Source organism: Punctularia strigosozonata (assembly GCF_000264995.1).
Source record: "Punctularia strigosozonata HHB-11173 SS5 unplaced genomic scaffold PUNSTscaffold_2, whole genome shotgun sequence".
NCBI lineage: Eukaryota > Fungi > Basidiomycota > Agaricomycetes > Corticiales > Punctulariaceae > Punctularia > Punctularia strigosozonata.
The window spans coordinates 1,147,725-1,167,516 of record NW_006767434.1 but is presented as its reverse complement, the minus strand read 5'-3'; the positions used below and the strand labels follow the sequence as shown (position 1 = coordinate 1,167,516).

The 19,792-nt window shown below is 52.9% G+C and overlaps 6 protein-coding genes across 6 annotated transcripts; 2 read left to right on the top strand and 4 right to left on the bottom strand.

The window, feature by feature from the left end:
• Positions 1-620: 620 nt before the first annotated feature.
• PUNSTDRAFT_49772 (UAA transporter) lies at positions 621-2,343 on the bottom strand. Its single transcript, XM_007379970.1, has 7 exons — positions 2,300-2,343; positions 2,208-2,247; positions 2,125-2,149; positions 1,279-2,066; positions 1,052-1,206; positions 850-989; positions 621-738 (listed from the first exon to the last, which is right to left on the bottom strand). Exons 1-7 carry the CDS (start codon positions 2,311-2,313, stop codon positions 680-682), a joined length of 1,221 nt encoding a protein of 406 aa, XP_007380032.1. The 5' UTR covers positions 2,314-2,343; the 3' UTR covers positions 621-679.
• A 1,066-nt stretch (positions 2,344-3,409) lies between these two features.
• Positions 3,410-4,683, bottom strand: PUNSTDRAFT_141162 (uncharacterized protein; the record flags this gene model as incomplete). Its single annotated transcript, XM_007379969.1, has 3 exons — positions 3,410-3,834; positions 3,897-4,541; positions 4,596-4,683. 3 exons carry the CDS (start codon positions 4,681-4,683, stop codon positions 3,455-3,457), a joined length of 1,113 nt encoding a protein of 370 aa, XP_007380031.1. The 3' UTR covers positions 3,410-3,454.
• Positions 4,684-5,458: 775 nt separating this feature from the next.
• PUNSTDRAFT_60131 (Zn-dependent exopeptidase) lies at positions 5,459-9,212 on the bottom strand (the record flags this gene model as incomplete). The annotated part of the gene is made up of 21 exons (XM_007379968.1): positions 5,459-5,560; positions 5,614-5,688; positions 5,750-5,872; positions 5,949-6,091; positions 6,145-6,291; positions 6,345-6,403; positions 6,470-6,540; positions 6,591-6,666; positions 6,717-6,751; positions 6,811-7,054; positions 7,092-7,207; positions 7,263-7,399; positions 7,464-7,557; positions 7,609-7,755; positions 7,809-7,880; positions 7,937-8,113; positions 8,167-8,524; positions 8,591-8,634; positions 8,695-8,807; positions 8,867-8,975; positions 9,027-9,212. The coding sequence occupies 21 exons, from the start codon at positions 9,210-9,212 to the stop codon at positions 5,459-5,461; spliced, it is 2,628 nt and encodes an 875-aa protein (XP_007380030.1).
• Positions 9,213-9,454: 242 nt separating this feature from the next.
• Positions 9,455-10,946, top strand: PUNSTDRAFT_141160 (uncharacterized protein; the record flags this gene model as incomplete). The annotated part of the gene is made up of 6 exons (XM_007379967.1): positions 9,455-9,531; positions 9,592-9,719; positions 9,776-9,903; positions 9,954-10,048; positions 10,100-10,606; positions 10,668-10,946. Exons 1-6 carry the CDS (start codon positions 9,487-9,489, stop codon positions 10,944-10,946), a joined length of 1,182 nt encoding a protein of 393 aa, XP_007380029.1. The 5' UTR covers positions 9,455-9,486.
• Positions 10,947-13,033: 2,087 nt separating this feature from the next.
• On the bottom strand, positions 13,034-13,510 carry PUNSTDRAFT_42073 (uncharacterized protein; the record flags this gene model as incomplete). The annotated part of the gene is made up of 1 exon (XM_007379966.1): positions 13,034-13,510. One exon carries the CDS (start codon positions 13,508-13,510, stop codon positions 13,034-13,036), a length of 477 nt encoding a protein of 158 aa, XP_007380028.1.
• Positions 13,511-14,830: 1,320 nt separating this feature from the next.
• On the top strand, positions 14,831-16,890 carry PUNSTDRAFT_130720 (uncharacterized protein; the record flags this gene model as incomplete). The annotated part of the gene is made up of 2 exons (XM_007379965.1): positions 14,831-16,809; positions 16,881-16,890. 2 exons carry the CDS (start codon positions 14,831-14,833, stop codon positions 16,888-16,890), a joined length of 1,989 nt encoding a protein of 662 aa, XP_007380027.1.
• Positions 16,891-19,792: the final 2,902 nt, after the last annotated feature.

The window sequence follows — 19,792 nt, the reverse complement described above, 5'->3', positions numbered from 1 at the left end:
TCGGGTGTGCAAAGGGTACAGTGAACACACCTCATATGCAAATAGAAATCCAGCACGATATACCTCGCTTTAAGCCCCCCTCAAATCAGCACGGCGTTGATGCGCCCGTATACACAGCAAGAAGCGGGACTGATTCGTTACCGGACTTGGCGAATGGCAATCCCGGATCGAAGACAGGCGTTCACGCCCGTCCGTACCAAGTCCCGGTTTACAACTGAATCTTCCCATACATTATTGATGCTGGAGCATCATGAGAAGGTGATCTTCTACGATGGTGATGATCATGCTAAAACCAGACTTAGCACTAGTGGAGAAGGTGAGTGATTCGGGAACCAAAGGGCTTTGAGACGGCATGAGCCTGTGCAACCAACATCAAGTGGGGTGATAATCTCGCATTTCGGGGGTATCGTAGCATGCTATTTTGACGTCGCGGACATGTGCTAGAGGAGAGGTATGTTTTGGTTCAGGGTCTTGCGAGTGGGCAACGGGATCGCACCGCTTCAGCTCCAGACAGGTATCCGTTTCGTGGATCATTCCCATGACTGCCATGGACTGCGTTCTCAGAGTCGTGACCCCACAGCGTTCGTGCTGTACCCGCTGTTTCAGCCCTGATTTCGTTGGCTTCACATTTGCAGATTTATCCTTCACAATTCATCTATTATTAATACGATACGAGGGGTCACAGGGTTTTTATCTTCGCCTTTTCTTTCTCCTGTATGACCCTCTTCGCATGCACCTCTAGAGTTGAGATGAACAAGGCGTCAGCGATTATTCATATGATGTCAAAATACAGAGGCGGAATGCTCGCGTGGGCAACGAACGCATGACCGAAGTAGCAATCTGACTCACCTCTCCGTTTAACCCAAGCCTCCACAGATATGCCAGCGAAGACGATTGCAGCACCAGCCCATTGGCCAAGGGTGAGTTTGTGCTTATAAAGCACGACGGATAGCACCATCGTGAACAGCTTACGTGTCAGGGTGATTGTGCTATGCAAAGTGTGCAAGCAAAGTCAGAGATCGATGGAAACGGGTGAAGAGAGGACACTTACACTAGCGTCAAACTGCCGAAATGTTGGAGGGTCTCGAAGATGAAGATCTGGCCGAGCGCCCCTGTGATAGCGAATTGGAAGAGCGGCGTAAGAAGGCTTGGGTGCGTCTGCAAAAATGCGAGCGTGGCATCAAGTTCTGACTGGCCTGCGGGGCCCTGATCATCACAACATCAACAAAAGGACGTCGTTATCGGATGGCGACTCGTTTTTGTGGAAATGGTGCTTACCTCGTGCAGAACGGGTATATAGGGGAGGGGTATCATGGCAATGACCGTCGTGAGCACGGTAGAAAACAAGTTGATCCAAAGCATCATCTGCTGTCCGTTAACGCGGTACCTCGCAAAAATCTCATCTTGCGTGCTGTTGGTCGCCCCGTCGATTGCTAGGTTTATCAATAGGTATGTCGTTCCGATGAGGTTCGCATAAGCTCCTCCGGAGGCGGCGCTGCCTCGGCCACCGTGGCCTCCCTTCGCCTTCTTCTGGTCGCCGAAGTACATGAAGGCGGTGATCCCCGCAGTGACCATCGTTACCACTACATACTTATACCCCGCGAACTTGCGACGGTAGAGCACGACGTTCATGAGCATGACGGGCACCAGCTTGCAGGACTTGCCGAGGACCATCGTCGGGTAGGATATGTGGGAGAGTGCGGCGAAACCGAATGGTGCGGCGGCGGTGATGAAGAGGGCGCATTGGGCGTAACGCGCGAGGAGGGAGGAGGTCGAATAGCGGAGGTTGGGGTCCTCGGTGTGTTTCTTGTGAGCATGTCCGTTCGAGATACCGTTCGCGGTTCCGTTGCCAGACTTTTCGGGCGCGCTAGATCTCGCTGTTTGGGGCGGAGACGAGGGAGCGCCCAGGCCCAGCGTATGCCTGAGGTCATCGCCCGCCTTCCGGCGGAGGACGAGATACAGAAGGGCAGTCAGTGCACTCAGTGCACTTTGAACCGTGCCAAGTACTAGGGGAGACTTGAACTTGTCGGCTCCGGAGCCATCTATCCTCTCGAAGGGGACGGATACTAAGTAATGGCATGAGATTGTCAAGCGGCGAATTCATCCAGTGATACGATCACGCACGTCGTTCCTGTGCTACTGCCCATAGCTAAGTGTCCTTTCTTGAGTTGCAATTTCTCGCGACCGTATCGATAAAGAGCTCATACCAGGAACATCGAATATACGCCGACGATGCATAACGCCAGCCTGTGAACCGTCTGTAAGTGGTTTGCCGCAATCACAAATACTCACGACAAACCTAGCAATCGACATGGCAGACCCGGAGTGTGGTAAGGAGAGACAGAACAAGTTGTTACAATCGCCAGCAAATGCAAGAACATCTTCTATGGCTTCGGTATGGACGTGTCGGCTACGTGTCGCCAAGTTGCACTGAAGTGATCACCTGATATACTGAATCACGCACACGTGGCCATGGGCTCATGCGAGTTTCAATTTTTCTATGAGTTCATCGACAGGGACATGATCATTCGATATGCAAACGCGGACACCTTGGGGGCTGGACCTCTAGTCACTCGCGACAATCATATATCCCACCTTCAGCTCTCCTACGCTTGAGTTGCGGATATCCGATATCCATGGGGGATTCCATCTATTGGTTTGAAGTCGGGGGAACGCTGTACTTATTCAATGCGACTAAAGCTCGCGATTTCAATGACTTCGTGTCCGATATAGCATTGAGCGCACTCATCACGGGAGATTGTTGCTGATTCGCGGACAGGTTTTCTGTGATAGAGTGTTTTGTCAGTAGTGAGTGTTGAACGTTGCACTATCAAACATTGGCGATGGAACCCGAGGAAAAATGTCCGAGGCCATGTTCTCCCTCCAGAATCACATCCAGATCTGTAGCATACTAGTACTGGGTGACTATCCGTAAGGATCTGTAAGGCTGAATAGAATAGATTTTGCTTACAAATCCACTAAGCGAGCCATGCCGATTTTTCGGCATTGTCGAGCCAAGTTGTCGGAATACAGGGGGCGTCGTACAGACCTTTAATCTGGAGAGGGGGGTCGACCCCCCCTTCCAGACCAGAATGCCCGTTTACAGACTTGAATTTGTCATTCACGTGACTTTCTCGCCCTCTCATTCGCTGCTCGGCTCTTCTCAACGGACCTCCGCGGTTTAATATGCCTGTTTCCACCCCACGCTTGCAGTGCCGTACGGGAGCATAAAATTACAGCATATCCTACAGGTCGGGGCTTGAAGCGTTTATTCTGTGTTTCTGTCGCTCCAGATCTTACGGATAGTCATCCACTCTCCAGTTTATACAAACTTGACGGGTGCTACCTACACATTTGCAATGGGTCGAGAGATGCCGCATCGGAACGTAGTCAAGTGAATGAGCATACGGGCAAACAAGAACGGCGCACAACACTTTCCGGTGCTGATATGAAGCTAATAATACAACAACTCTTCTGCTTCCTTGAACAGTTTCACCACAAGCCCCCGCTGCATGAGCACTCCGAAGTGCTCTCTGATCAAGTCCGAATCGGTGTAATCGCCGCCGGGGGGCGATTTCCGACAGTACCTAACGTGTAGCTCCGAGAGCTGTTCGATGCCCACATCGGTAAAGGCGGACCCGATATCGGGCAAGCAATAGGACAGAAGTACCCCTGGGGCGAGGATACTGATCACAAGGGACCGGAAGGAGCGAGACTTGATGGTTTCGAGCGAACTGACGATATGAGGGAGAATCTCCATGTATGTGCCGAACTGCATCATCATGGTGATGCTAATCTCTTCAAGATAGACCATATCTGAAAAGTCGAAGGGCGCTGAGATCGCAGAGATCAGCATATGGATAGTATACCTGTCATACGCAACTTCGAAGACTCACGCCGGCGAGAATCCATTCTTATATCCTCGTAGTTGGTTATCCGGAGTGAACGAAGCATGCTGCAGTGCTGCAGGGGGAGCTCTTGCGACACCGTGAACCACGGCTCAGACAGGCCGACCGGCAGTGACAGCTGCTCGAGCGCGAGAACGAAGTATCCACGAACAGCAAGAGCTGCCAAGTGTTCCAACGTGTCGGCCACGGGACGTTCCTCGATCTCCAACCCTGTCAACCGAGGTTTGGCTGCACCATTTGGCGACGATGGAAAGCGCTCCGACTCGCCGTCTCTGTCCCACCAAAAGACACTACGAAAACCAAGATGATTTATATGGGGAGCGGACTCAATCAACGCAAGGAATCTGGAGGGAAGGAGCGTGATTGCGTTGAGGTGAAGACCAAGAAGACGAGGGAAAGCGGCCAGCGTGACTCCCTCAGGGATATCGCAGTCGTCCGGTTTGTTCACGCCACGAAGGTGCAGATCTTGGATATTCGGGAGATGTTGTTCGAGGAATCGAGCAAGGTATCGGACCGGAATCGCCAGCACCGTAACGAAAGCCCGCAGATGCGGGGATTCGCTCAGGGTACGGCAGAGATGTTCGGCACGGAGATTGACCACTTCTATTCGATAAGCTCCCCTCGGAATCGGGTCTGTAAATAGTCGTCTCTGACTTGCATCGACCCATCTCCGACACGTTAACGAACAAGCGCGCAAAGTGGCGTTCCCATCGTCCGAGTCGACGACTTCGAGGATCCGATCCCAAATCTCTTGAGGAACCCGAGCTGACCCCATTCCTTGCAGATGAGTGACCCAATTCCAGAGCAATCAGAGCGAGTAAACTCCAACGAATTTCTGTTCGATGCGCACGAGTTAGGAAGAAGGTAGTGGCGGCCAAAGTAAAGCACGAACGGCGCGATGCATACCACGGAACCCCAAGAAAGGAAATCACGGTTAGGGGACTGACGATATGTACACTCAGGGTTTTCCCTACCTACATGCTAGCACCGAATTAGGATCCGTAAAAGCTCCCGTTGTCGACACTGAACCCGCATGTAGGGCAGAGTTGACGTATCTGGACTGTGGAGGCAATGTCGTACTTGACTGGTGACTTCCGTAACGGTACACCGAGACGATGCCGATTTCGAGCCTGCATGATCCCGAGGACCCAGACGAGCCTGACATTGACGAATGTATTGAATAGATAGCTCTCGCGGACTATGACAGGTAGTATCATTTATGTGACTCGAGCTCCGAACGTTGTAGTACGACATAGCGTACTACATGTATACTTAGATACTTTTCCACCCGGTGCGTAGCGGTGTGTCGGCGTCCACAAAAGCCGCGAAACACCGGTATGGTATGGTATGGTATGGTATTACCCGGCACGGTCCCAAAAGAGTGTAGGGCTGTTCCTGTTTAGGGACCGTGCCCGGTAATATACCTACCTATCTACCTTGAATGAGTCGAACATCCCGACGGCTCACACGTCGATCTACTAGTTCTTCTCGTATCGCGAAACAGACTTAAAAATGTGGTACAGGCCCTCTATCGGCTAATGAATTATAGCTCACTCATCACTGGCGACAGCGAGCAGAAAGCGTTCTATAACAGATTTTCCACGTTGGAGATTGGATAAAGAGATGTTCTCGTTGGGGAGATGGGCTTGGTCCTATTGCATGACGGTGAGCACAAGATCACGGACCGTGAATTGGCGTAGCTCACCGTGCTCTGGCCCAATGGCAAATGAAGCGCGTGACAACCAAACTCCTTTTCGAGCCAAGGGACGGAAGGTATAGACTAACGGCCCATGTGGGGTTAGCGCAATATACAGCTCACAGGAATTGAGGATCTGACTCACCCCTCCTTCGCGTATCCTGAGGGGCTCGACGCCCCACTCATCCCTCACAGACCGTTCCAAAGCCTTGAACCATCTGTCATCCAGGTTTCCAAGCCACCAATCCGCTTTATGTGTGATATTGACCTGGAAGACGTTGCAGCCAAGGTTAGTGGCAAGTTCATCTATGACGACACCAAAGGGCAAGGGGGAAAAGACCGACATCGAGCTGATTGGGAGAATCAAGTTCCTTGAAGGACGTCTCCAGGTGTTCGCAGAGCGAGCGTGCTATCGTTTCCAGATCTTGATCGGGTACTATTCGCACCGATACTTGCGCTTTAACCGTCGATGGAATAACAGTAGAGTCTGCACTTTCTCTCCTTCAGCTTCATGGAGTGAATCATGATCGAATAACCCACTTCTAGGTCCAGAAACTTCGACGTTGTGAACAGTCAAGCTCGGTTCCCTCCAACGAGAACTCAGCCACGAAGTCGGTTGTTGAACAATGGCAGAAATCCGGCGGTACAACTGAGTCTCGTCCTCTGTTGGTGGACGAACACTGTCGTCTACGGAACGTGATTCAAATCCGAGATAGCCATCGAGAACAGTGCGTACGCACAGAATTTGGGGACCAGAACCTTCCGCTGCCGATCAATCAAAGTCGCCAGAAGATTAACTCTATGGTATACAGGCGTGAGCATCCGTCGCTCCTGCCGTAATTGGCAAGGTGGGTACAACACTCACAAATCTAACATCGGTTCTGGGACCGAGCCTCCGTCTACACCGGAGTGCAGATCAGGACTATGGCTGCTGATCTAGTCGAGCTCGTCGTCAGACGAGTCGAGCACTTCGCCGCTAAACTGACCTCGACGCTGCAATGCACGACCCCTCGTAGACCGTATGTGATACAGGGAGGATCCTCCGCAATCCAGGTTGAGTTGCTGTTCGGATCACGTCAGATTAGGAAGGCGCAATAAGTGCAATGACTGACCTGATCAAGATAGCGTCCACGTCTCCGATCACATCCTGGTCAACCAGAACCGTGAGCATAGCACCACTTGTAGCATGTACGCGATGACGCCCACCCTACGTCTCCGCACAGCCTCCCCAAAGCCCCGGCTCCCGCTTTCCTCCTCGCCCTCTACACACATCACCAAATCAACCTCCAACTCTCTCTTCATCAATAGCTCCGCCGCGGCGCAGGCAACCGCCATGATAGGGCCCTTGTTATCCGTGACCCCGCGACCGTACAAGCGACCATTTACGGGCGTGAGCTCGAACGGCGGATATTGCCATCCGCGAGGCGGCGCGGGGATCACGTCGTAATGTCTAGATGAGTCGACAGGGTTGAGGTCCAAAATTCGACAAATGGGAGTGAAGGTGGACTTGCCCATAGAATAGTACCCTCGGACGCCGTTTTTCGCTCTGAGCGCCCCTGAATGTTGCCAAAACCAGGGGATTCGTATCCTCACCCGTAGGCACCTGTGTCGATATCATTGATTATTCTTTGCGGGCGTGCTATTACTCGTGAACGTACAAGCATGGATTCTGCACCGAGTTGACTCAAGCATTTTTTCAGCCAGATGGCGGCTTGTCTGCAGTCTTCTTTGTGGGAGGGCTTTCCCGAAACGGAGGCAATGGAAATGAATTTGGTGAGAGCGTACACCATGGTGTCTAAGGCAACGGGGCATATTGGTAAGCACAGCAGTAAAAGTGGATGTGTACGAGGTTGACATACCGTTCATGGTCCTCGTGTCGGGACATTCGTCGTCGCAAGCACCATTTAGGTTTGCGTCTACGGCGAACCTCGCGGGAGGCTCTGTATGCCATACCTGCAGGCGAACAGTCAGACCAATTCGCATTGTGGAGTATGGTTTTCGTACCTTGATATACCCATCGTTCGCGCCTGTGACAAGAGCATAACCGCTTCCGTCATCCTCAGATTTGTGCCGTTGAATGATCACAGATGAGAGGATGATCCCGTCGTGCGCATTCCAGGATGCTGTACGATCGAAAGACGCAGACCAGCGCTAACGGTATATTGCTCAACGATTCAATACTCCTCATGAAGGAGTCGACGCACCTGCACTTCTCCGTTCGCCGAGCAGGTGTATAGATCGGAGTGAAGGAGAGATAGAGCAAGCACATCCACATTCTATCGATGATCACGTCAAGGGGAGGTTTTCCAAACAAAACATAGGTAGAAATCACCTCTTGAACAAATACGGTTCGGACAAGCGTTTTCGTCTCCAAGTCCCATACCACAACACTTCCACCCTGCAAACCTGCAAATATGGTATCTCCACGGGTCACAATGGAGAGAACCGCGCCTTGGGCACACTCATACGAATGGAGATGTTCAGGGCCCTCAGAAGTGATCTTCCAGACCTAGGTGATTATTTGAGCTCATCTGCTGATATGCTGGTGGATATATCAGATACCTTGAAGGATTCGTCACCACTTCCAGTGACCAATAGCTCCTCTTCGCGAGCCATACCATGCTGGTGGTCATCAGATCCCTCTCTCGTACTGGGCATGAGCGCCATGCAATATATGTATCCGTAATGCGCTGATTCAATCACGTCCGAGGGTGGTATCTGCAAAACACTCTTCGCTACTGGAGGGGCCGACAGTTGTATGCAGCCTTCCGAAGAACTGAGAGGAAGCGACGCCGCGATACCGTTCATGGCGTACACGTCTGCCGATCGCCGCTCATATTGAGGATACGAATCGAAAAATTTGTGCGCTTTACGGCTAGGAGTGGACGTGCCAGAGCCGGACGAGCCTGCGATTGATATGCTGGAATGCGTGGAAGAGTGTATAATAGAGCTTTCCGGGGAGCTCTGCGAGGCATTGAAATTGAACCACTGTAGGGACGTGTTTTGACATCCGACATATAGGGTTTGGAGCTTGGATGACCTATACATGCGATTGCATGCATTAATTTAGAGTTCCATGTAGTCCGACACATAGACTGACCATGCTAGGGAGAATAGGTCGCCCGCATCGGTCTCGAGATGCGGGTTGATAACGTATAGTGGGACAAGCGCCCGCGTGCACCACACCCGGATCGTTGCATCACCTATAGCCGGATGTCGATTCAAGACGGTGTCACACAACTCATAGCATCGCAGGACGAACCTGACGAGCTGAACAACCATTTCCGATCCGACGCATACTCCAACCATAGCACGCTTCCTGTGTGACCCCGCAGAGTCGCCTTGAGCGTAAATGTCTGCTTATCCCAAACCTGGACCTCCAATGAGTCACGGCTGACGACCCTTGGCTTAACACCACATACCGATATATTCGAGCTCTGGCTGCCACTGTAAATGTAGTTCTCGTCCGCAATCAAGGACAAGATAGAGTTGGTTTTCTGTTCCAAGGAGTGCAGAAGCCTCGGTGTCGACGTCTGCTCGTCGAGCGGTCGACTAAGCGACGCTGGGCGCGCCGAGATGAGCCAACCAGACTTGCGGTTCGGTAGCATAACAGAGGATTAGCGTACGATGGGGAACAGAGACCGACGGGCTGTTCGCCATGCTGCCGTAAAGATATAAGATAGCGAGTAATTTCCGTAAGAAGCCAGTCGGTGATGGTATGCGCCGACCAAGTCCCAGATTGCGACGTAAACGGATGATCGAGCGACCGGGCGTTGTGGCTTGACTTCCGACCTCACTCACCTTCGTCTCGATCAAGTCGTGCAAGTTCAAGGGAGAAAACGATTCGCCGCTAATTATACGGATTGTGTTGACACGTCGGACATGGCGCAAAATCCCGCTCAGATTGCGAAGGGCGCGAAGGAAAAAGTGGCGTATTCATCGCCCAAATAGCCGATGTTTCGGAGTCTTAACGCTCGGTTTGTGCAGGGCAACGCGGCCTTCAAGTCCGGCGACTACGCCGCCGCCATAGGCCATTATACTTCTGCCATCCTTGCAGACCCGAAGGATCCAACGTATCCGTTGAACCGCGCCGCCGCGTATCTCAAACTAGGCAAGTGCGTGGCCCAACATGCATCGTGCAAAAACTTGAACACGAACTTCGAATACATAGACATCAGGATGCAGAACGCGACTGTTCCACCGTGATCTCACTAAACGCGAAAAATCCGAACGCCAAGGCTTTGTTCCGTCGAGCACAGGCCAGGACAGAATTGTCGAAACTCGACGAAGCGAAGCAGGGTGGGGTCTGTTCTGTGCTCTCATGATGGTATCACTGATACTGTACGCAGATCTTCTGGCAGCGCTCAAGATCGAGCCTTCGAACGATTCGATCAAGCAGGAGCTGAAAAGGGTCGACGATTTAATCGCCGCGAAACAGTCTACGGTAAACATACCATGTTCTTCGTTATTGACTAGTAATCTGACGGAAAATCAGGCGAAGAAAGATCTCAATGTCGTTCCTCCTCCTCTTTCTGGCACATCAACCACCGCGCAACCGAAGAGGCGTCGGATACCTATCACAGTAGTCGAATCTGACCCGCCGGCGGCATCAACCTCTACTCCGAAGTCATTGGATCTTCTCGCTCCGGATTCGACTCGTCAAGTCCAGGGCAATTCGGTTTCGCCTATCTCATCAGTACCCCCGGCGTCTACCTCGACTTCGTTCAAGCAGGCGAAGGAAGTCCGCGACAGTACGAAGCCGTCTCGCGCAGGCGGTGGCATCTTCCGAAAGAGCGGTAACCACACGCTCGTCAGCACCGACGCCAAGATCCGTGAGGTCAAACCCGAGCCCTATCCATCCACGGGTGCCTCTCCAGTGTCGAAAGCTCGCCTCGCCTCGCCGAGTACGAGCACGTCGATTCGTTCGCCGGTGAGCCTGGCCACATTCCAGCGGTCGTGGAGTGCGCAGAAGACGGCCGAAGACCGATGGGCCTTGCTTTGCGTACGTTTCCTTGTCAGCGTTGATCTAGCGTCGCCCAAATACTGAATTGCAATCAATGCAGCAAATTCCCCCAGCGGCGGTACCTTCAATGTGTCAAACGTCTCTGGAACCGCCATTGCTCGTCTCTATCCTCAACACCTTTTCGTCCCTTCTAGACGAGCATTGTGACCCGAATCCCGATCTGGTGGATCATGTGAGGGAATATATGCTCGCTCTCAAGGAAGTACCGAGATTCGCGATGGTGGCGCTGTTCATGAATCAAAAGGAGAGCCTCACTAGAGTCGTATGCCCTGGTGTTGCAGAGTATTGTTTTATCATCTTACCCTTTCAACATTCTTAATATCATCCTTGATTTCAATCGCACTGTTTGCAATAGGGGGTCTCAAAGTTGGCGATTATGGGACAGATTATGGAGTGGATTCGAAAGTCGATTATGGTCGCGGATTATGGTCGAATCGAGTGTAGCGGCTCCAGAGCCGCTACACTTGCTTCGACCCATAATCCGATTCTCTACATCGGAGTTTGGAATCCTTCCCGCGTCACGGGGATGTCCATTCGTCTCTTCGTCCTCATCCCCGTCGGTCTCCTCCTTTTGTGGCTGGTATCTGCTCTGAATAGTATACTTCCGGGACTCAACGACCTCATCGCCCATCACCAACCTTACCTGTACAAGGACCTGAGACAGCGAAGAAGTACTCAATGCGCATGGAAGGACGACACGTTCTCGTTCAGTACAGCACCATCTAGCTGACCACAAGCGGCAGCCAGTCCCTCGAATAGTACACCTTGGGTGTGCACATGGTGCCGGATATTTGGTTCACGAGTGTATTGACATGGTACGCATGCAATTCGGACTGCGGAGAGCCTTTTACTACCGCCCGTATGTATTACCATGCAAGAACGTCAATCCCTTCGTGTCGTGCCTGCCCACATCGCCCCCGGACGACCTTTCATCCCTATGGATACGTGCGTGGCCCTTTTGTCCCTGAGTTTATAGTCCAGGTCATTGCACTCCGGCAGAGGTCAGAGTAGCGGGGTCATCAAATGGGCAACACTCTTCAACCATTTGGCGGCAGCATAAGCTATTCTTTACACCGCTGCTCTTACTGTCCCATAACACACTATATATACAATTATATCTACGAGCACTCATAAATGCACTGGTCAAAATAGCCACATGCTCGTCCCTAACTCAGTAAACTATTCAGATTCATAGCACATATACCTGTTGAACTGGCATGATCAGATCTGTGGGTGCAATCCATCGTGTTGATTGTAGTGGGCACAGAGGCGTCGGAATGCCGTCGAGACTTAGGTCGTCAGGTTACTTAGGTCGCGCTATCTTGGACTTGGGTACAAATGCAGGCTCAGCCGTGCGGCCGAACTCTGATTTCAAGCTCAGAAGGACATGCCGATGCGTCGGCAGGAGATGATTCATGTACGGAATCCAGACAGAATCGGGAGTTGTAGCGGGGGGTTCAAAGTTGAAAGGTGGATTATGGTCGTGTAGCGACAGGAGAATCGACACATAATCCGCACATAATCCGACGCAGAATCAGTGCATAATCGCCAACTTTGAGGCCCCCTAATGTCGAGCAAATACTGAGTCGTCCGCCAAACATATCCTAGCGTTATATCCATCTCTCCTCTCCTCTGCCAACCCTCTCCCACACTTTTGCAGCCAAAGCTTGAATCCCTGAAAGCGAAGTCAGATGAAATACTCTTGATGGACCACGAACCGACTCAATGCAACTCAGATCGCCTGACGCACGGCGCGTTGAGGTGCACCGATCTGAGGCACAACTTAGCGTGGGGGCTCCGGCTGATGATGCGGCAGGTATATCTCTGAGGGTGATTGATGATGTGTGCAATAACCTCGGCGCTCGCTTTGACTAAAATAGCGGATCCTTGATCATCGCGTCGAGCAAGTCGCGCATCCAAACCCGACACCCGTTCACCGTTGACGTCGGCTCGAACTGGACACGTACGCGGACGCCGGCATCCACCGAGGCCGTCGACGTCGCGCCGGTCACGATCACGTCGATCGGATGAGTCGGTGAACGCGCGGACGTCACGCGTCCTTCGCGGCTCCGTCGCGTCGCGACAGGCAGCACTTTGCGTCTTTGCATACATAGTGTTTAGCGCTCATCAATAGTAGTTGACAACCGTTCCGTTCCCCCTAACTCAGTGGACTGCGTCTAGTATCAATGACATCAATCATTTAGTGCGTATTCAGTACAGTGTCCGTCCGTCCGTACAAACAAGCAATGGCATTAAATGCGAAGAAAGACAAGGACAATAGGAGAACGACGTAGCACAAAGGGGCTCGTAATCCTGCCGGTTGGCATGCCAGATGCGTATGAGCAATGATCTGAGGGAAAGATTAGAGCCATCCATCGGAAAATGATCAAGTCGCTCACTGCGAGACTACTCCGGCATCCGCGCCGGCAGATGACACTTGCTAAGGGCCGCCTGGCGCTTGGCAGGGGAAAGCCTGACGACAGAGTCTTCGACCATCGCATTGATGAGATCGTGAAGCCAAGCGCGGCAGTCGTTCACCGCGGAGACTGGGTTGAACGGGAGTTTTGCCGCGAGCGTGCGGATCTGATCGCGTTGAGCCCGCGTGAAGTCCCCGAGTTCCGCAACTTGGTGCCGCTGTTTGAAATCGTCGCCCCCGCTCTTAGCGATGTGCTCGAAGCGCAACCCGCGGGGCGGCCCGACGAGATGAAGTATCTCATACACTAAATCACCATTGTGCGGGAGCCTACCTTTTTCCCAGAACATGAAGACGTGTCGGTTGCTCTCCTGCGAGGCGGGTTGAGAGCCTTGGGTCGCGATCTTGACGGTCTTGGTGGACGAGTCGTCTTCCATTGCGCCAAGCCAGTTGACTTCCCTCTGGGCCATCTGTTTTACCTCCGAATCAGTGAACCAGGGATAGCGACGAGGCAATCATTTGGTGAAGACGGACCTTAACGAGTTTAGAACAGGTTGCGTGAGAGGAGGTTTTCTCGTCAACTCGGCTTCGGGTTCCCGACGCGGTATGAGAAAGCTGATAGTATGCATTTACCTGGCGCTGCAGCGAAGAGTTATATAGCCGTTGTTGGAGGCATGGCCGGCATGATTCGGTGGGCGAGCAAAGGAGAGGTACCCTCCTCGGCCATGCGTGGTTCTGACCATCCTTTGTGGCGCACCAGTACCACGGCCATAGTATCTCAGCTCTCGCTTAGCACCTTGATGTCGAGCCGCTATGCAAACGCGGAGAACCTGTACATTCCATGGGTGCTTTTTAGCCAACTCGGCATGCATAGATTAGACAGGGGCAGACATACGAAGTGCTCGCCCGCGGTTCGTGACTGGATATGGACAGACTGATGAAGCCAGCCACTGTCAAGAAGGCAAGGCTCTGTGGTTGGTTAAGCGGTGGCTACGATGGGGGTTATGTTTAACCAAGCGAGCCAGCATGAAGTGTGCCAGAGCACGCTAGCGAGCTTCGACTCTCGGTGACCTTGCTAATCACCGGACTGCTGTTAGCCAGAATGGACGAGTATGGCTGCGCAGAGCACTTCCTGACAATAATCAGCATCCAGATGTTGAATTGGCGCTCTACAGCCACCGATTCACAGGCGCTGGCACAGCCCGCCTTGACTGCCGTCCTCGGCACAGCTGTATCTATTTCTGACACAATAGGCTGTACGTTGCTACGTTCCACAGCCTTCTTTATTGTTCTATAGCTTAGCATGTGATTGCACCGCATAGCCACTCTCTGTAGTATATATACAGGCCTGTCTGAGCGTTGCAATATAAGTCGCTTTACTTCTGTCCTCCACAGACTGAGACTTACCCAGACTCAACCAGGTGAGCTTGACGTCGCCCGCCACTGTGTGCGGCAGCGCAGCTTTCACAGGTTATGAGCCCTGGGCTCGCTGGGGCTTGCGTCGATGACGGTAGCATCCTGCACCGCGTCCGCAATGCATTGAGACGGTTGCACTCTGCACCGACTCTGCGCCCTGGGTGCCCTGCTCGCCTGAAGCGTCGCCTTTAAATGGCTTAACGCTGTGGTGGACAACGCGTAACGCCTCTCGGCGACGCGTAGCACGGCTCAAGGCCGTTGCTCCACTGGTGATCTGCAGCGCTGTCATGCGCTGGTCGTTTAGTTGATTCATTACGCTGACGACTGTTTCTTTCAACCAGATCTTACCAACTCTAACAACACTCTACGCTACTATGTCGTCTGCTCTGTACCAGATCGCCGAGCTCACCGGTGCTAACTACCAGCACTGGGCCTCCGACATGCAGAACTATCTCATGGCGCATTCGCACTGGACTGCGATCGTCAATCCTCGTCCTACTCTTTCTGCGACCCCGAGCGCTCAGCAGCTCAGCGACGAGAAGGCCTGGGTCGACCACGACATGCAGGCTATGGGCTGCATTAATTTGCGCCTCTCTATGTCTATTCGCTCCAATACCTCGGACCTCACGACCGCCGCCGCCATCTGGCAAAGGCTGAAGAAGGACTACGGTTCTCTCGCTCTAGGCAACGTCTACCACGAGTTCTCTGCTCTGCTGGCGACGAACATTCCTGGCAACTCGCACCCCGCTCCCGCGCTCAACAAGATGCAAGCGCACTGGGACCGCCTCAAGGAGGTCAAGGTCGTTTCGACCTCCGCCCTCGCTACGGCTCGATCCCATACCGCTACTGCCAGCATCTCCGCCGCGGGTTCTACCGCGATTCCTGCCACTGAGCCGCTCCCTGAGTGGCTCCTCGCTATGTTCATCATCGCCAAGCTCCCACCGCAGATGTCGTTCATCAGCCATCTGCAGCAGCAGAAGCAGCCCGCCGAACTCGACGTCGACGACATTCGTCGTCAAGTCATCCTCGCCTATGACCAGAGGCAGCTCCACGCCTCGTCAAGCAAGAAGCCGAACGACACCGCCAACAAGCTTAGCGCTGTCAAGCGCAAGCAAGGCGACCAGTCTTTCTCCCAGCAGCAGCGCCCTAACGGGCAGCAGCAGCAGAAGCAGCAGTCCTCGCAGTCGCAGCAGCGCCCTCAGGGGCAGCAGCAGCACTCGGACAAGCGCCGTCGCGGTCGCTCTGGCCGTGGCAAGGGCAAGGACAAAGGCAAGGGAAAGGCGTACGTCGCCGACTGCGACCACAATGTCACTATGGCATCTGTGGCAGTCGCCGCTGACGAACCTAAGCCGGCTTCACGCCGTGCTCCCTCACCGTACGTCGCCGATCGTCGCATGTTCAAACCGGTTGTGAAGGTGACTGAACCCTCCACCATTTACCCTAGTGTGAATGGCGCGCTGAAGCTTGCTCGCGACTTAGGGATCAGGCCCACGCCCGAGCAACTGCGGGTCCTCGAAGCCACCGTTGAACAACGTCGCATCCAGACCCTCAACGAGGAGCGCGACGCCCTCCGTGCCGCCACGCTCAAACACTTACTCGAGTGCCCTGAAGAGGACACCTTCGAAAACCATCTCGAGCGTAAGCGCCGGATCGAGGCCGTCAACAGGCTCAAAGGGACGTGGCACTACGCCTACTGCGAAGCCGAACCCCCATGCCGGACGCAGGCAGACCACAATTTCTGTCCTGCCATTGAACCATTCTGCACAGCGGAGACGCCCTGTCGCACCTTTGCCGAGCACAAGAAGTGTCCGGCCCTCGGTCTCTCCTCCGTCCCAGCGACAACGAGACCAGCAGGCGCGACGGGAGCAAGCCGAAGCCCCTCACCCGGTACCAGCTCGGATTCTTCGCTTCGAGGAGTTCCCCCCACTCCGCCATTCCGCGGAACGAGCGACTCGAGCGATGAGGAATGCGGAACAGTCAGCGCGGATTGGAGCCTGGCAAACGGCTCGCCGACCTTCGACTCCGACGAGGAGGCCCTCCGCGCCTTCAAGCGCGTCCGCCTCTCTCCCTCCTCTAACAAAGGATCATCTGACTCCTCTTGGACGTCCAGCCGGCCCAACCTTATGGACCGGATTTCGCCGCGCCCCACCGGCACCTCGTCAACGCCGCTCGCCGAGCGAATCTCCTCGCGAGCGCCGACGCCCGAATACGTCCCTCCCGACGCCTCCGACGACGAATGCGACGACTTCGTCAGCATTGGGTCGCGGAATGAATCACCTCTGGGAGATGATCCAGGACATGCTGGACCGTCCCGATGGTCAGGCATGATTGTCGATGACGATGAGGATGTTGGGTACGTCCCTTCCTATCCCTCTGCACTAAACATCGCTAACTTATCTGCTGCGTCTTCGCGCGATAATATAGCCGCATGTAATATACTTTGCGATGATGTATTGTGTAGTAATAACGATTGTGTGCATTCGCTCTCATAGTCTGCGTGCGCCGATTGTAAGGGAAAAGGAACACCAAGCCAAGTCTTTTGGATGTGTGACTCTGGAGCATCGTATCATTTCACAAATGATATCAACGACTTCATTAATTATAAGCCATTTGATGCGCCGGTAAGGCTATCGACGGCAAATAACCACACCAACATGATTGGCGAAGGGACTGTAATCCTGAAAACCAAGAAGGATATCGTACAGATTGCCGGAGTAAAGCTTGTGCCCGACATTAATATGCGGCTGCTTTCTCTTGGCCAGTTTCTGCAGAGCGACATGACTGCACTCTGCGACTCAGAGGCAGTAAGAGTGTTAACCGAACAAGGAGAACCGTTTCTAACGTTCACTCCTCGTGTATCGGGTGATACCATCTATGGTGTCCAGACCCTCCCCGACAAAGAAATGGAGGTTGTCGATATGGTCTATGCTCTGGATTACCAGACATGGCACCGTCGTTTTGCTCATCCTTCAAAGGATGTGCTTCGACATGCTCGGAAACACGTCTCCGGGTTTACACCCATTGAGATACCCACCGAGGAACATATATGCCGAGGTTGTGCGCAAGGCAAAATGCCTTTGCGACCCTTTCCTACTCACCCTGTTCGCGCTGAAAGAGCGTTTGAACTTATCCATTCTGACATCAAGTCATTCCCAATCGAGTCGTATCACAAGCATAAATATGTGATAACGTTCTTGGATGACTACACTTCGTTTGCTTGGATAGTTTGCCTGCGTACTAAAGATGCGGCACTACCAGCAATTAAACACTTCATGGCAATGGTCAAGAACCAGTTCAGTTCGACTGTTGAGAAGTGGATGTCGGATGCAGGGGGAGAGTATAAGTCCAAAGCCTTGGACGAGTACTTTAAAAATAACGGCATTAAAGTTCTTCAGAGCGCACCCCACACGCCACAGCAGAATGGTCGTGCTGAGCGGTATATGCGCACCTTCATGGATAAGGCTGAGTCGATGCGCTTTGACGCTTGCTTGCCTGAATCCTGGTGGAATTTCGCTGTTGAGCATGCAACGCATGTATACAACAGAACTCCGGTTGTGCGCCTAAACTGGAAGACGCCGTATGAGTTTCTGTATGGTAGACCACCGCGAGTCGATCACTTGCGAGTCTTTGGATGTGGTGCATACGTTCACCTCCCCGCCGATGTTCGAAAGAACAAAATGTCACCTAAATCTGAACTTATGATATACATCGGCGTTGCGGATGGTATGGAAACGAACTTCAAGTTCATGCGCCTACCCAACAATGTGATATTCACATCTGCCCATGCGTTGTTTGACGAAACACTGTTTCCTAAGTGTGCGAAGCAAAAGCAAACGAAAAACACGCGTATTGGAGGTCCGCGATCCAAAGACACCAATCACCCATCGGGTCAACCACCCGTTCCTTGGGACGACGACGATGAAATTCCGTCAGCTCCTGTTCCCACTATAACTCCTGAAAAGGGGAAAGGCAAGGCGCCAGACGTGGCACCTGAGCTTCCTTCGACGCCCAAAAGAGAGCGGTCGAGGACTCCCAGCCCAGTACCGCCTGAACAACCATGGCAATCTCCAAGGAGATCTGGTCGTCTCAGGAAAGTGCCGAAGCGAGAGGGCAATATATACGGTGAAAGGAAACATCCTGTTTCCCAATACAAGCAGATTGAGCGTGAACGCGCCTGGAAAGACTTGGTAGAGGGTGGATCCTCACCAGGCAAAGGCAAAACGTCACGCAAGGTCTCTCGGAAGCAAATGATAGAGAGCGAATTATCGCCTCCATCAGAGGACGAACCGGCTCCTGTGCCTAGTTTGCCACCTCAGACTCCGAGAAAAAGCGATGACCCGTCTGCACCGGAAACACCGTTCACTGGCTATCGCGAAAGCGCCAGTAAAGCCCCATCCTCGGAATCTGATTCTGAAGGAGATGCTCGGTTAGCAAAACTATGCCAGGAGGGGGGAGTACAGTTCGTCGAAGCGTTGCTTTTGCGCGCATATCCACTATTCGGCGGAAATCCCAACGAGTCCAATGTAAAAGAATGGACATATCGCGATATTCAGCGGCTTAAACCTGCTGAACAGAAGGAATGGCGTGCTGCATGCCGTGATGAGCTTGAAGCTCTCCGGAAGCGCAAGGTCTATGACCTGGTTGATCGCCCACGAGACCGAAAGGTCATTAAAAACCGATGGGTCTTCGACATCAAATCTGATGGTCGGAAAAAGGCCAGGCTTGTAGCCAAAGGTTTCTCCCAGGTTGAAGGAATTGACTTCAATGAAGTCTTCTCACCTGTAGTTCGTTTTGAGACAGTGCGAATGATGTTTGCACTATGCGCACTTGAAAACTGGCAAATTCATGCCGTTGATGTGCGAAATGCCTATTTGTATGGCAATCTCGACGAAGAAATATATATGGAGCAACCTGAAGGCTTTAAAGAGCCAGGGCGCGAAAACATGGTTTTCCAGCTTCGCCGCGCGCTCTATGGACTTAAACAGGCAGGGTTAGCTTGGTGGAAAGCCCTCGACCGGTCCATGGCCGACCTAGGCTTTAAACGCCTGGTGTCAGACGCTGGTATATTCGTCTACAACAAAGATGGCAATTTCTGCATTGCCGTAGTCTATGTTGACGATGCCTTCTTTATGGGGCCCAAGAACTCTCCTACCGTCCTAAGACTCAAACGAGCTTTCATGGATAAGTGGGAGTGCAGAGAACTCGACGGCAAAGAGTTCTTGCGCATGCGTATCACTTGGAAAGGCAACTGTGTCCATCTTGACCAGCGAGCCTATCTAGACAAAATACTGCAGCGTTTTGGTATGGAAAATGCGCGAGTCGCACCCACACCGTTG

Coding starts and splice junctions, on each gene's coding strand:
- PUNSTDRAFT_49772 (XM_007379970.1), bottom strand. Junction 990..1,051: donor TTCGGCAGTTTGACGCTAGT/GTAAGTGTCCTC, acceptor CACTTTGCATAG/CACAATCACCCTGACACGTA. Junction 739..849: donor GGCTTGGGTTAAACGGAGAG/GTGAGTCAGATT, acceptor TCTCAACTCTAG/AGGTGCATGCGAAGAGGGTC.